The sequence below is a fragment of the Drosophila pseudoobscura genome, chromosome 4 (assembly GCF_009870125.1).
Source record: "Drosophila pseudoobscura strain MV-25-SWS-2005 chromosome 4, UCI_Dpse_MV25, whole genome shotgun sequence".
Taxonomy (NCBI): Eukaryota; Metazoa; Arthropoda; class Insecta; order Diptera; family Drosophilidae; genus Drosophila; species Drosophila pseudoobscura.
In genome coordinates this window covers 13,781,931-13,796,345 of record NC_046681.1, presented here as the reverse complement: position 1 = coordinate 13,796,345, position 14,415 = coordinate 13,781,931, and the positions used below count along the sequence as shown (strand labels likewise).

Sequence of the window (14,415 nt, the reverse complement as noted above, 5' to 3'; positions counted from 1 at the left end):
GTTCCACTTTAAGTCCATTAAAAGTTGCTCCTTCTTGTTGTAAACTCCATAATCAACTCGATTTACACTACAAATAATGATTTTCACAGCTTGGAACCGCACCACAGACCTTCCGGAGTTCCCTTGGGAACCATTGTCCTTTGTTTTTCCACTTTTCGTGCACAAAATTAAAGTAAAAGTCGCGTGGACCCATTATTGGGTCATTATTTATGCACAGTTAAGCGCAGAGTCTCCTTATATGCGGCTGATCAGCGGCTGGTGGTGCGGCAAGTGCTGCATGGGGCATGTGGGGCCCTCGGAAGGTCAGCTATAAATATTGATTGTATTGGTTGCATCGCTTGCAGCCGTTGCGTATGCGTTATATTTTGTATGGACACTTGATGAAAGGATAAAAGGCAGCGAAAACCTGACCAAAATGTAGTTTTGGGGACAGGGAAAATATTGTAACGGTGTGGGAGTTTTTGGGGCGGGAATTGTTGAGTGGTTTTTATGGTGGAAACCAATTACCGATCCGCGCGAACAGAATTATGGCGAAAAGCCCTGAAAATGACTGCAACGCACTTCGAGAGATTAAAAAGTACAGGATGCTGTAAGATAAAGGTATTTAAAAGGTTCAACTAAGGGATACCCTGTACGGTATAGGGCCATGGATGGATGATAAGAGTTATGAAGCTTAAAAGGATTCTTTCCTTCCAGCTAACTTTTCTACCCCTTTTCGTTAGTTCCAGCTCACCTTTTACAGGGTATTGGGACCTCAAAAAATGTACATATTCCATCCATTAAAATGACCGTGCAAATTTCCCGGCGGTCATGTCAAAATGTCAAAGTCGCTGCGCATTTTGTAGAGGAGTCGCGGGCAATTGTAGGGGCACCACCTCGAACAGGAGGATCAGGTTCAGGTCCCATCATGAAATCCGCATTTTGCAAGTCCGCAGGCAATCGCCTGGAGGGGGAGTTAGTGCGGGAGTTTTCCTTCGCTTTTTATAACAATTTTTTTCCAAGGCATTCCGTGTAACGAAATGATTTTTAACAAGCACAAAAGCGCTGCCAACCAACACGAAAGCGAAAAAGTTGCACAAAAACCGAAAAAAAGGGACATTCAGGATATGCACACGTGGTGCATGGTACACACACACATGTGGAGAGGGAAGGGGGTAAAGATATCATCCAAAAATAAAACCAGGCAAGGACCGGCCCCACTCTACCTTTTTTCATCCCGCTCTCATGGCTGTCCAGCAGCTGATATGGCATTACAAGTTGGCCAACAACTGCAGACAAGGACGAGGTCCATCCGCCCTGCCACTCTCTATCCCTTCTGCGGGAGTTCCCCTTGCAGCCATTTACTGTAATTTGCACACAGAAACCAGAAGAAAGGCAGGGTCACCGAAGCGGTAGATGCCCTTTGTTTCCCTGAAAGGTATGCGATGTAGTCGAGCAGATTGTACCCTTGTGAAAGGGTACACAAATTGTTGCACATGTAGGGTGGGGACCCGGGGACGAGGGCCACGAGCTGTGCCACATGATGGCCACACGAATGGAACAATGGCCAAGGCAGCAGCATTATGAATATGCCACTGGCTGCAGGGTGAGAGGATGTCCGTGCCTCTCCCACAACCTCTGGCAGCTGAATGTCGAGTATCCTCACCCATTTACCTGCCATGCATATGCCATGGATGCGAATGCCCCTACACTTCACCAGAATCTCCGCAATTTGCAGCCACAATGTCAGGACGTGCCATTTTGGCCATAATAATACGAGTGTATTCTAAGGACTGATGTGGCTTAAACGGAATGCCAGCGGCAAAGTCCATGAATTTGTTTACAGACAAGAAGCTGAAAGGGGAGTAGGAGGTGCTTTAATTGCTTTGACCTACTGAGATACTCGTACAAACAGGAGACCAATCTGCCTGCCAATTAGCCAATTTGAGGCCAAAAAATGGTACAAGATTTCATCAGACAAAATCTATACTTAATTAAGGTTTATATATTTCCCATTCTCTCTCTATCTATCCCTGCAAAAACAGAACTGGAAAACTGCACTATCCAACCGATGTGTGTGGCCCTTTATTCGAGGAGGAGCTGGAGTTCTGGGGCCTCGACTCGAATCAGGTAGAGCCCTGCTGTTGGTCAACCTATAGCATACATCGCGATACGCAAGTGAGTACAGATACACATCATACAGATACTTAAGAATATCCTATCCTAAATGTTGTATTATCCCATAGAACACCTTAGCCATATTAGATAAGCTAGATATTGAAAATGAGAAGCCCACGGAGGAGCAGATAGCCCGACTATTTGGCTTTGAGGAGGCATTGAGCAACGGCGAGCTTAACTGCTGGCAACGGCTGAAACCCAAGATCTGGGCCATGTTCGATGAGCCCTCAAGTTCCACAGGGGCGAAGGTAGGATCCATTCCCATATCCTTTGCAAAAATACTAATCCTTGCGCCTCCTTAGATCGTTGCTGGCATGTCGGTTTTCTTTATATTTGTTTCTGTGATATCATTCTGCCTGAAGACCCATCCCGGCTTTCGTGTGGATCTCCCCGTCACCCACAATGGATACGGAGGACACAGTGGTCCTGGGAGCTCCCATCCGCACGGACATGACCCCCTGGGAGAACCCCCGCCACAGACAACGCATCAGTATCACCAGCATAGCATCACGCCGCCCAGCGGCAGCATCGGGCCCACCTTTCGTGTCACGAACTACACGAGCTACAGCAGCGGCAACTTCACAGCCGCCCAGGCCACGCCCATAGCCAGCATAAAGGGCAACCAGCGGCAGCGCCTGAAACGAGACCTCAATGGGAGTGCCATAAATGAATTTATCGGGGATCAGCTCCTGGGAAACAATGGTCGACGGCAGCATGGATGGGTCGAGACCTACGGCCAGCCCCACGAGGCGTTCTTCTATGTGGAACTGGTGTGCAATGTGTGGTTCTTCATTGAAGTTATCATTCGATTGATTGTGAGTGTTTCAAGGGAGGAAAACTACTCAGTATTCACACCCCACCTCCTTCTTACCTCTCCTTAGGTGTCTCCCAATCTGTGGCAGTTCATCAAATCCCCAGTGAACATCATTGACTTTACGGCCACATTGAGCTTCTACACCGATGTGATGCAGCGCATGGGCGAGTACACGGGTCTCCTGGAGGCCTTCTCCATCGTGCGGATAATGCGATTGTTCAAACTGACGCGCCATTCGCCCGGACTGCGCATCCTCATCCACACGTTCAAGGCCTCGGCCAAGGAGCTCACACTGCTCGTCTTCTTCCTCGTCCTGGGCATCGTGTTCTTTGCGAGTCTCGCCTATTATGCCGAGAAGCTGCAGGTGAGTGCAAGTGACAGGTTTCCTTTGAGTGTAGTCGTATCTGATGATGGTTACTCCTCTCGACAGGACAACCCGGACAACCAGTTCAAGAGCATCCCATTGGGCCTGTGGTGGGCGATTGTGACCATGACCACCGTTGGCTATGGCGATGTGGCGCCCAAAACCTATCCGGGAATGTTTGTGGGTGCCCTATGCGCCCTCGCTGGTGTCCTGACCATCGCCCTACCCGTACCTGTTATCGTTAGCAACTTCTCCATGTTCTATTCACACACACAGGTGAGTGCAGCACTCTAGGATCTCCCTTTGAATTCCTGTTTACTCTCTCCCTCTCTGTTTGTCCGCAGGCCCGCTCAAAGCTGCCCAAAAAGCGGCGTCGTGTCCTGCCCGTGGAGCAGCCGCGTCGCAAACGGGAACCAACGGCCCCGCACCGAGGACGGACGAACGCCATTAAACAAACGGCGCCCACTGTGCCAGGAATGGTGGGTAGTCCGGCTGGTGGAGGAGGCGGTGGCCATGCTGTGGGCCACCCGGCAGCAGCAGCGCCCATGTTCAAAGATGCATTCGGTGGTGCTAAAATTGGTGAGTACTCACGGAATTACACCCTTTACTGGAGGGAAAGCTATAGGGAGTACTATATCTGTCCGACAGAACTTTTATCTGATTTTATACCATGTTCAAAATTCGATGGCATCCGCAATTCTACCTAAAATTCCAGTGTCATTTGGATTTTATACTATAAACTCCCCAAAAAATATATAAGTAATGGATACGTCATAGTCGAAAGACGCGACTATACATATATTCTGTATACTCTTTTATCTTCCTATCCTTCTCTTTGGTAGTTTTATAATTTGCTGTCCTGTGTTTTTCCTTTGCTTTTTGGCCTGCAGATGTTTAGAGGCAGCCTCAGCTACAACGCACACAGATACACACGCACACAGGCATACACACCCGCTGAAAACATTTAACACACACAAACACAGATACATGCTGCAGTCCCCTTTGCCCTCACCCCACCCACTGCTGCTCTCTCGTGCTCCTGGGGGCCAAACTAATTTCATTCAATTTCTTGTTTAATTATTTTATTATTTATGCACCCTTCAGTGAGCGAGGAGTCAGCTGTTATTTAGCATTTACTACCGCCACCTCCCCCCCTCCCTCTGGAGAGACTTGCCTGTGACGCCCCCTGGGGTCCTTTACCATGTGGTAAATTTCCATTTTACTGATTATTCAAAGGCATTCCGGTCAGGGGGCCCAGAATCAGAAGCAGAACCACGTCCAAGACCAGAGTGAGGGCCAGGTTCAGGGGACACGGACAGAGGCAGCCAGGCAGGCAGCACATGTGATGCGGTGGCGCCTCCGGGCAGCACTACTTTAGTTGATATATCATGCGCTCATCCAAGACCCAAGATTTCCCCTCCCGCATCCTGCACCGTGCATCTCCCTGCAGTTGCAGTTGCAGTGGACATTTTGTTCTCAAGAAATTGCTAAATTTACTGAAAGGTTATAAATCTGATGTCCTGCTAGGATTTATAATCTCTTTGCGTTTGTTTAATGCTCTCATGTTGGCAGAGAAATCTCCGCTCAAGCGGAGCTTGATGCTGAGTCCATTAATGATGGGGGATTTGTGACACAAGATCTAGTGTCGGTTATTTATGGTGTTTATTCAAGAGACGAAATGTCTATTACTATTTGACGAGGAAAGTATATGCTTCAGACATCGAATAAGATTTAAGATGACCAAAAATGCACCTTAGGGAAGTGATGGAAAGAGGAAATTTATGAGAATAAAGTGTAAATTAGTGAAGTAGCTAGAAAAGTAAAGATTACCTTGAGAAATCTAATTACTCCATTAATATCATTCTAAAAGTCTTAGGCACGCACTAAAACATTTTTATTTCCTTTTTGAATTATGTATCCCCACTTTTAATTTAGGGGCTCTAATAATTTTACAAAAACTATCATCTTGAATAAATGTTCAGCAGTTCTGGGACATAAGAGAGATCTCCCCACTTAATTTTCAATTACTTTTGAATCACGCTTTTCTCAATACCATTTGTTCATTTAGAAAATAATTTGATTTAACGAAAAAGTAATCCTTTCTTTGTGTTCTTTGGGCCTTTTTGTACTGTTGGTATCTTTGGGGCATAATCTAATTTGAAAATTGAAAACCCATACCCTTCTTTGATAAGTACTCTCACATTAACGAATTAATTTTGATGTGGCTGCCTTTTGCTGTTTTAAGTCCTTGATTTGTTCTTTGATGTTGGATTATTATTCGCGTGATATCTTATTATATTATATATATCAATATATATATTTAATTGTGTGTGTATGTGTGTTCGTACTCGTATATATGTATGTCTATGTATATGTATATGTATATCTATGTCCTTTGTGCGTGCTGACCCACCCACCACCACCACCACCTGGCAGGCCCTGTGAATGTGAATGGCGTCAATGTCATTGGCCTGCAACATCCGCATACGCATCCGCATTCGCATCCACATCCGCATAGGCAAACGTTGCCGCCACCGCCGCAGCCAGCGACGACGACGACGGCGACTATGACGGCAGCGACGACAGCGATGACAACGACCTATCAAGTGCCTCTGCCTCTGCCACAGCAGCAACCCCACAACGCCCACAGCCATGCCCATGCCCATGCCCATGGTCATGCCCATGCCGCTGGCTCTGGCTATGCATCGACGATGACGTCACCTACCGCCGCCTCGGCAGCAGCAGTGGCCACAGTCGCCGCCGCCACTGCTGCAGCCTCTGCGGGTTCCTCGTTCATCAGTTGTAAGTGTAGTCCTGTCTCTTTCTCCCCAGTATCTAACCATCTCCCCCTCCCCCTATATCCCTCTCTCTCTCTCTGTCTATGTCTTACTCTTCCTCCGTATCTGTATCTGTATCTGCTTTTGTCTCTGTCTCTCTCTGTCTGTCGCATGCCGCACGTGTAGAATTGTAGGCGAAAAATAAGAAAATATCCTTTTAATGCCTGCATAAGAACTTTTTATGGGGTTGCAACAATTAGTCGGGGGCATGCCACCCTTCTGGCTTGTTAAAATTTATCGCATGCTATAAATTCTACCCGAGTGCCATAACTTTGTCACTCCACTCCGGCTTTCAGTCAATAAACGAACAGGAGGAACAAAAATGAGGGAAAACTTTTTACGTTTATTTGCATATTAAAAGCTTTTCGGTGGAAAACGCAACTCCTTTTTATTTTCGGGCATTTAAATTTAATTGCAATTTTATTATGCTCTCCCGAAAATCCTTTTTATGTCATATTTCAAAATGGACACACCCAAAAGTAGTCGCTCACACACATGGAAATAAAGTTCCATTTATCGTCAAAACAAATTGAAAAAGTTTTTCCATTTGCTGGACCCGTACCCGTCCACTGGAAAAGCACTGGAAAATCATCTAACCCCAGTGGGGAAAAAACCTGTCGAAACCTGAAGAAAAAAAACGACGACGAGTACCTACGTACTAAATACCTCGTACTATATACATACTCGTATAATGTGGAAACCTGGCTGTGTGGAAATTGTTTTGCGGCATGAAGTGCATTTTAATTAAAGAGCCACAAAAGGCTCAAGGGTGCAAGTCCATGCCCGGACTCGTTTCTTTCAGGAAAACTTCAGGAGAGGACTGGGAGGGGGACATGGCCAAGCGGAAGGCAGTTTTGCGGCTCTGAAGGCGATTAATTTCTTGAGCCACTTTCCAGCTTATAAAAAATGCAGAAAAAAAAGAAAGAAAATCCTGTCGAAAAGTTGAAAGTTCCTTAGCTGAAAATGTTTAAGTGTTTGACATGGCTTGGGGGTAAGGAAAATGTAATGAGGAATTACGTATAAGAGTAGAGGGACTTATCAGAACACCAATAGAGCCATGGCGATATTTTATTCAAAGATTGTAGGTACATAGCTCTCGTATAATTAACCCGATTCTATTCAAAATTTCATGCCACTTAAAAGCATAGTTTTGTGCCATTTGAAAGTTGTCCCTGCTCTATTTTAGCGCAAAAAAATGCCAAAGAAAAATTCCTGACAAATTTCTAGAAAAATGTAATTATAAAGTGTTTTCTTTGTTGCACGCCTTTCCGTTCCGCTGCTGCGTCGAAAATGCAGTGTGGAGAGGAAACTTTTATAAGCCGCTTAAAAGACACAACTTGCCCCATTTCCGGTGTGCACTTTGGCACGTTTCGTGGCTACACGCTGACGGGTGGTGGGGGCGGTGTGCGAGGGGCAAGATGACATTTCGTTGTTAGCCGGAAGTGCAGGTGCCGCTGACATTTGGCGGAGAGCTTCGGTTGCCCCCACCTTCTTTGAGTCAAAGTCTGAGCTGCTTTGCATTATGCGAAGGTGTTTGGGCCGCGGGCTCTTCCCACTCTGGCATGCAAATGACGGCGGGCACAAAAGTAGCAACTAAATCATTAGCAGGCAGCCGACACAGCAGCCCTGCTGCTACAGTGTTACTTTCAGGGGCTTCTAGTGGTCATTAAGCACACACACAATCAGGCAGGACGCACAAGGCAGGAGGCGTGAACACAAATTTATGGCCACAGTGAGGCAAAAGTGCACACACCCGTGCCGGAGGCAGCAACAGTCAGGAATTTCAATTAAAGCTGGCAGTGGGTGGTGCAGAAAACTGTTAAGAATCCGCAAGCCAAACCCCAACCCCAACCCTCACCCTCCCCCATTCCTCCCTTGAGCTTTGCTTTCCGCCATTACTATTTATTTTTGTACGCCACCCACCGCTACACCCTACAGTTCTCTCGCTGGAATACTCCTGGTAGCAGGACTCTCTCCTTGCAGGAGTTCGCGCAAATTAATTTTAATATTTAAAATTATTGCACTCGCTCAAACATCAACTGCAAAAGTAAATCGTTTCCCAGCCATCGTCATCGTTGGTCGGGCGATGCAAATGGAGACCACTTCAAAGACTGACAAATGTCAAGCAAACTACTCGTGTAGTCAGAAGTTCCTCTCCCATCCCTGGGAAAATATGATGGAGTGTTGCTTGACTTGCGAAAATATATACTCATGTAAACTAAGCTCTTCAATAAATTAAATACTAAATTCTGCAGAGCAGAACTCTCATAACTTTAAGAAAGTTTTTAATTATAGATACTCAAACTTTTTCTAGTATGCATTTTTAAAACAAATTGCGATTTGTAGGTTCTTTATTGCTTAAAATCTCAGTGTAACATATTTATAGGAGTGTGTTGAAGAATATTCCATGATTTTTCTGGATTCCAAGTGTCTAACATATGCATTTATTTCCATTTGTGACTGATTTTCTTTTTTATACCTTCAAAGGGTTTCTTTTAATTTTCCTACAAAAATATTGATTGACGTCTTTAAAAATAGATTCTTCTGCCTCCTTTCCCCTTCAATTATCTCAAATAGTAACTTTTCTCCTGGACTTTTGATGGAAATGATAAAATATATGTATATTTATATATCTAAAAATATTAAAAATGATTTCGCAACTTTTCACTTCTTCACTTTTTTGTGTTTTTTTTGTGTCCTGCCACCAACTTTTTAACAAAATACTGTAAAAAAAAAAAAATAAACCAGAGGAAGAAAAAATCTTAGCTGCGTGCCTTTTTAAAGTTTTTTAGACTCCGCATTTCCCTCACTTGGGGTTTTTCTCCTTACCGCCCTGATCCATTTTTTCTTTTCCTTCTTTGGTGTCTTTTCTTTTCGTTGTTGGGGGAAAACTTTTGCCTTGACTTGGGCCGGGGCTACATTGTTTTCGCCGGCACTAACGCATTTCCTTGGCCGGACTTTTCCCTTTCCCCTCTTGCAGCGGACTATCTGAGCGTTCCGGCGGTGCAGAGCCTGCAGCCCAGGGCGGCGACGACTGGCCACGACTTTATGCTGCCGCTCCAGCCGAAACTTCTGGGGCCCCTCGGTGAGTTGTAGATGCTGATGCCGCAGACGCCCCTCGCTCTTTCCGATCTCAGTCCCCTTTTTGGTTGAAAGTTTTGTGGACAGATAGGTCCAGGGGCTACGACAAGTGGCAAGTGTAAAAGGTGAAGCCCACGAAGTTGAACCCACTTGAAACCACACACATAGTTTGAGAGCCATTGTGTAAAGAGGCAGCCACAATGGGGCAGGTCGAGTGTGGTGGTGCTGATCACTGATAGGAGGATGGAAGTTATAGGCCTTTGGAATCGAAGAGCGGAATACCTTAAAAAATGTAAATATTTTCGTTGTCCGAGAGCTGCCAGGCTGCGAAACTCGCTGCTTAGACTTATCATACCCCCTTACAGGGTATCCCTGAATGAAACCCCTTTCCAACGTTAGTCCCTTGGGGCAGCAGGAGGCAGGAGAGTCAAAGTGGAGCGTCGTTGCAACCACTTAAGGCCTTCACAGATGCCTGCACATTCTGTGAGAGTGCGAGGGGCGTGATAAACCAATCGCTGACATGTCCTCGAATGCACTTCCGTTTCCGTGTCCGTATCCGCGTCGGTCCGTGCATCCTTGAAGTGTTTTTTATTGAAAGCAACTGACACAGAAATTTCTCCTCTCCCGCTACAGAGCGCAAGGATCAGCATCCTCTACAGCTCACTGCCCACAATCTGGTCTCGGACACCCACCAGCTGATGTACACCGGCCACGCCCATCAGCATGCCCAGAAGACGGGCGCCACCGTGCTGAATGTCCCACCCACGCTGAGCATGACCCACAGCCAGATGCCGCCCGGAATGGCGAGCATGGGCCAGCGCACACCGAACCTCAGTTATCGGGCCTCCCATGCGTCGCAAGGACCCTCCCAGTCGACGACGATCCAACAGCCGATTCCACATCCCCACCAGCCACTGCCGATGTCCGCCTGCCACGCCTCGACCAACTGCAACATCAAGATCTCGGTGGCCACGGAACCGGGAGGCTGTCTGGAGGATCTGCGAGCCCCCAAGGTCACGCTACTGGACGATCTCAGCGATGACGTGAACTCCTCCACAGACGACTGCGGCGACTGTTGTCTGGTCGAAGACAGCGACACGTACGAGGCGGCGGCCAATAATGGTCTCTGCGGCAAGCGGAACGGCGATTCGGTGGCGATCGATGGCCTGGAGGATGACGGGGAGGGCAGCGGCGTGGGTGGTGACAGCGGCGATAGCATGGGAGGGATCTACATGGGTCCCACGCATTGATGGCCAGCGATTCAATGGGATTTCCCCCATTAAAACTATGCTCAAAGCTGCTCAATCTATGCTCAACAAGCTGCTGAAAAGAATAGTGAGTGTTGTAACATTTAAGAAAATAAGTATGTGTAATGCCAGTAATGCCAAACGATGGCTCAAACTGTTCTGTAACTGAAGAATACCTTAAGCTTCTGTGGCCCACAAACTTTAGCTAAATATTGTGGAATTTTGTTGGCTTATCAGTTACCGTTCAACTGTAAAAAGTCTGGTTAGTGACTCGCAAAATGTAATTCCACTCAGAACTGACAGATTTCAGTGGAACAGTGCTGTAAAAGGTTTACAGATGTTGGCCGAATGAAGGTTCAACTGTACCAGAGCAGAAGTAAGAGAAGTAGTTTACTTTTAATTCCAAGAAAACACTGCCTCCCCTCCCTTTCATCTTTCAAAACATTTCAAAATGTCATCTTAAGAGAACTGCTGTAGTACACCCGTCTCATTTATCAAGAATTTTAATCAATCTTTGCTTTTAGAACTCCAGGGATCCCTGGACTTCGTCCAACACAAACATCCGTTACATTTGTATCAGTGTCCTTATAACTGTCATGTTGACAACTGTCATTGACAGGGATAAACATGCATGTTCAGACCTACATATAGATAGATGTGTGTGCTGTGCTGTGCTGCAGCAGAGCACGTCCGAGCAGGGTCGTACGGGTCTGGGTCCGTGGTCCGGCCATTTTGCGATGCCAAGGCAAACAGACGAGCAAAGAGACGATGGGCATCATCATCCCGCATACAAAGCAAACATATCGTCCATATAAATGTGACCGCTTGTGTGCAGCCAAGCGGGAATAGTGTTACCATTCTCCCTCCTATTCGCCCACTTCTAAAGCCACACCGAGGAGTGTTCCTCTGTCCATCTGTGGCTGACACATCAAGGTGTTTATTGGGTAAATCTTTTGGATGAAACTATAAATTCCCACACTTGACTCTCACGCTCCATTTCTTGGATGCTCTCTCCCACTATCAGAGAGCACAGAACAGAGACACAGCACAAAAGTGTCTCTGGGAATGTTTATCTGACACATTGACTGCCATCGTTTCAATGAACCCGCTCCACTGCGCATCGCACCGCACACACAAGTTAAGTAAAAACTATGTCGACAGACACACAAAAGGCCACGACAGCCCAAAAACTAAAATGGCGACGACATGAATGTCCTTGCCACACCGCCCAAAACCACACCACAGCACCACACTCCACACCAAACCCCCTTCAAACGACTTGGTGGATTGTGTGGTTGACCTTGTAAATAGTATTTTGTGGTCGCTGATATCCAGCGCATAGTATGCTAAGTTTTCCTTCTTCGACCCATAAATGTTAATTGATTTATTCATGGAAGCTCCAACCGAGAAGAACAGAGAGAACAGGGAGAACACCCTACTGTAAATATTTGACAGTTAAGGACTAACAAGAAGGATAAGCGATAGTAGCGGATGTAGAACACATATTTGACTTTTAATAAGGTTCAATGGTAATTTTTGGTCCAATATTTATAGTTTTTTCCATGTGCTTCTAGAAGAAAAAACCAATGAAGATTCAAGCACAAGAACTTTTGATCCGAATTCTGATGTAAATGAATGTTGAATAAGTTGCCAGAAAAAATGAAAACTAAAAGTATTGAATATAAGTGAATGTGAAATTAAAATATCTAAGAATTTAGTTTAAAAATAGATATCATAATCTAACAAAGAAGAAGCTAAAGAAAGAGATTCCATTGTGTCCATGTCCGTTTCTATTTATGGTCTAGATTTCATCCTGTTTGAAGAGTCAAGAGTGAGTTTTTATTTTCGTTACCTTTTCCATAGTTATATCTAGATATCATATCCTCAGATCCAAAGGCTGTCTCTCCTCAGTTCTTGCCTGAATTTATATTACAAAATGTTGGTTAAATATGCTTTAGGTATTCAAAAGATTTTACTGTTCAAGTTTAAATGAATCTCTAATGATTTCCTAAAAGAATGAAAACCAAAATCTAGCAAATATCTAAGAAAAAACACACATACAACAAATTATAGTTAAAAAGAAAACTTAAATTTAGAAAATATTGAACAGAACAATGATTTATAAACATAAATGAAAAAAAAAATAAGAAAACGGATCTGAACGAGGAACTGCTGCTAAAAGAAACTGCAGCAAATGTTCACAAAGTAAATATTGTTTCAATAGGATTAATGTTAGTTTAAACAACACCAGTGTGACACTAAACTAATTATATTGAAATTTAATTTGCTTAGCAAATAACTAAGTTTAGTTCAGGAATGATCCATCAAAAACAGAATCCGGAAAAGCGAAAATAATTCAACAACCTTTGAGAGAAATCACCCACCACGGGCAGGCAACAGGAACCCCCAAAGAATACAAAAAAAAACATCATATGAAAAAAAGAAAACTATTTCCAAACCAAATAAATACAAAACTGTGTGTACATAGATACAAATTTAATTAAACTCAAACACAATTTAATTAACTAAAAAATGTTGAGTGCAGTGGCAACACAGAACATTTCTAGAACATTTATATAAGTAATCTATGTGGAAAACGGGAGGAAAACAAAAATTGTTTACAAACCAAGCGAATTTTTAAATGTTGAAAATACGAAAAATAAAATATGAAAAATGAAACCAAATTGAGATTCCCTAATGAACAATGTGGTGTGTGAAAAAATTTCCAATTTTAATGAAAATAAAAATATAAATTCTTTGAAAAAGCACTCAATGCCGACTCGACATTATTACGGGAGGACACGCCTCATTATCATCATCATCACCTATGTATTCTCTGATATCTGAGGGAATTTTCCATTCAAACCACGACACGTACCACATTTTATGCTAATCAAGTAGGTACAAGAAGGAAATTCAATTTCAGGCCCCCACACAGACACGCCACACACTTTCCGGAACCATGGACAGGATTTTAATTTTAAAGGCAAACGGGTCACGCCCACTTACCACTTACCACTTCCCACACTCATACACGCACTTTTCATTTGGCCAGGCCATAAACAGAGGATCATCTCGAAGGCCCGCCACCGCCGCCGCCCTCATAAGGCCATTTAGAGGAGAATTTATGGCTCCCAAAAAATGGAGAACTAGGGGGAAATGGGAAACTGCAAGCGATGGCTTCTAATATAGACACTTAACCACTTACAACCAGGCTAACACACACCCGTACACCGTACCCGTACCCGTACCCGTATGGATATGTGCTACTATTGGGATTGCGATCCACGTATTCACAGTTGGCACATCAAAGCGCAAATCCATTAGGCATTAAGATACGGGAGTCAGGTGCGGAAATACTACGCGGCCAACGGTGAAAGCATGGGATGCTCTCTCCTCTTGGGCGACATTTGTACACCCTTTCAGGAATGGAGAGCATACATAGGTACTCTGGGGATTCCCAATCATAGTTTTATATCACTTAATAATCAGAAAATATTTGAATTAGTTTATTTTTATATATTTGGATTATATTTATTTCTTTCATTTGTTTTAATTATTATCTAATTTTGATTAAATTTTTTATTTTATAGATTTATTTACCATTCAAAAATAACTTCAAATTAATTTTCTAAGCGGGTAAGTAAACTAAAGAATTTATAATATTATTAAGAAAAACGAACTATGAATATTCAATACTAAAACCATGCTATGATATTCCCTATAATATTAGCTATAAATTGTATTATAATCAGTCATGAGCCTATCAAGAGCCAAAGGGTGTGTTTAGTAAAGATGAGGCATACCCAGAATTTACATTCCCAACATTGCATGCATGCCAGAGTGGCCTTACCGCATGCAAACATACCTTGATTTACACCTTAAGTCTCTCTCTTGCTCTCTCTGCAAAATCGA

The 14,415-nt window shown here is 44.2% G+C and overlaps 1 protein-coding gene across 4 annotated transcripts in view; it reads left to right on the top strand.

Moving 5' to 3' along the window:
- Shawl (Shaw-like) overlaps positions 1 to 14,121 on the top strand; it is a 45,628-nt gene extending 31,507 nt beyond the window's left edge. Inside the window, exons 4-13 of one of the 4 annotated variants that reach the window (XR_004469108.1) lie at positions 2,025 to 2,157; positions 2,226 to 2,405; positions 2,460 to 2,972; positions 3,039 to 3,335; positions 3,402 to 3,611; positions 3,680 to 3,914; positions 5,772 to 6,137; positions 9,153 to 9,257; positions 9,887 to 10,588; positions 14,094 to 14,121. Coding sequence is in view for 3 of the 4 variants with exons in the window: in XM_033379727.1 (XP_033235618.1) it covers positions 2,025 to 2,157; positions 2,226 to 2,405; positions 2,460 to 2,972; positions 3,039 to 3,335; positions 3,402 to 3,611; positions 3,680 to 3,914; positions 5,772 to 6,137; positions 9,153 to 9,257; positions 9,887 to 10,503 (2,656 nt within the window). In the remaining variant the exon portion in view is untranslated. Of the gene's footprint in view, positions 1 to 2,024; positions 2,158 to 2,225; positions 2,406 to 2,459; positions 2,973 to 3,038; positions 3,336 to 3,401; positions 3,612 to 3,679; positions 3,915 to 5,771; positions 6,138 to 9,152; positions 9,258 to 9,886; positions 13,269 to 14,093 lie in introns of those variants that run through there. The other 3 variants (XM_033379727.1, XM_015179825.2, XM_015179826.2) reach the window with 3 other exon arrangements.
- The last annotated feature ends 294 nt before the right edge of the window (positions 14,122 to 14,415 follow it).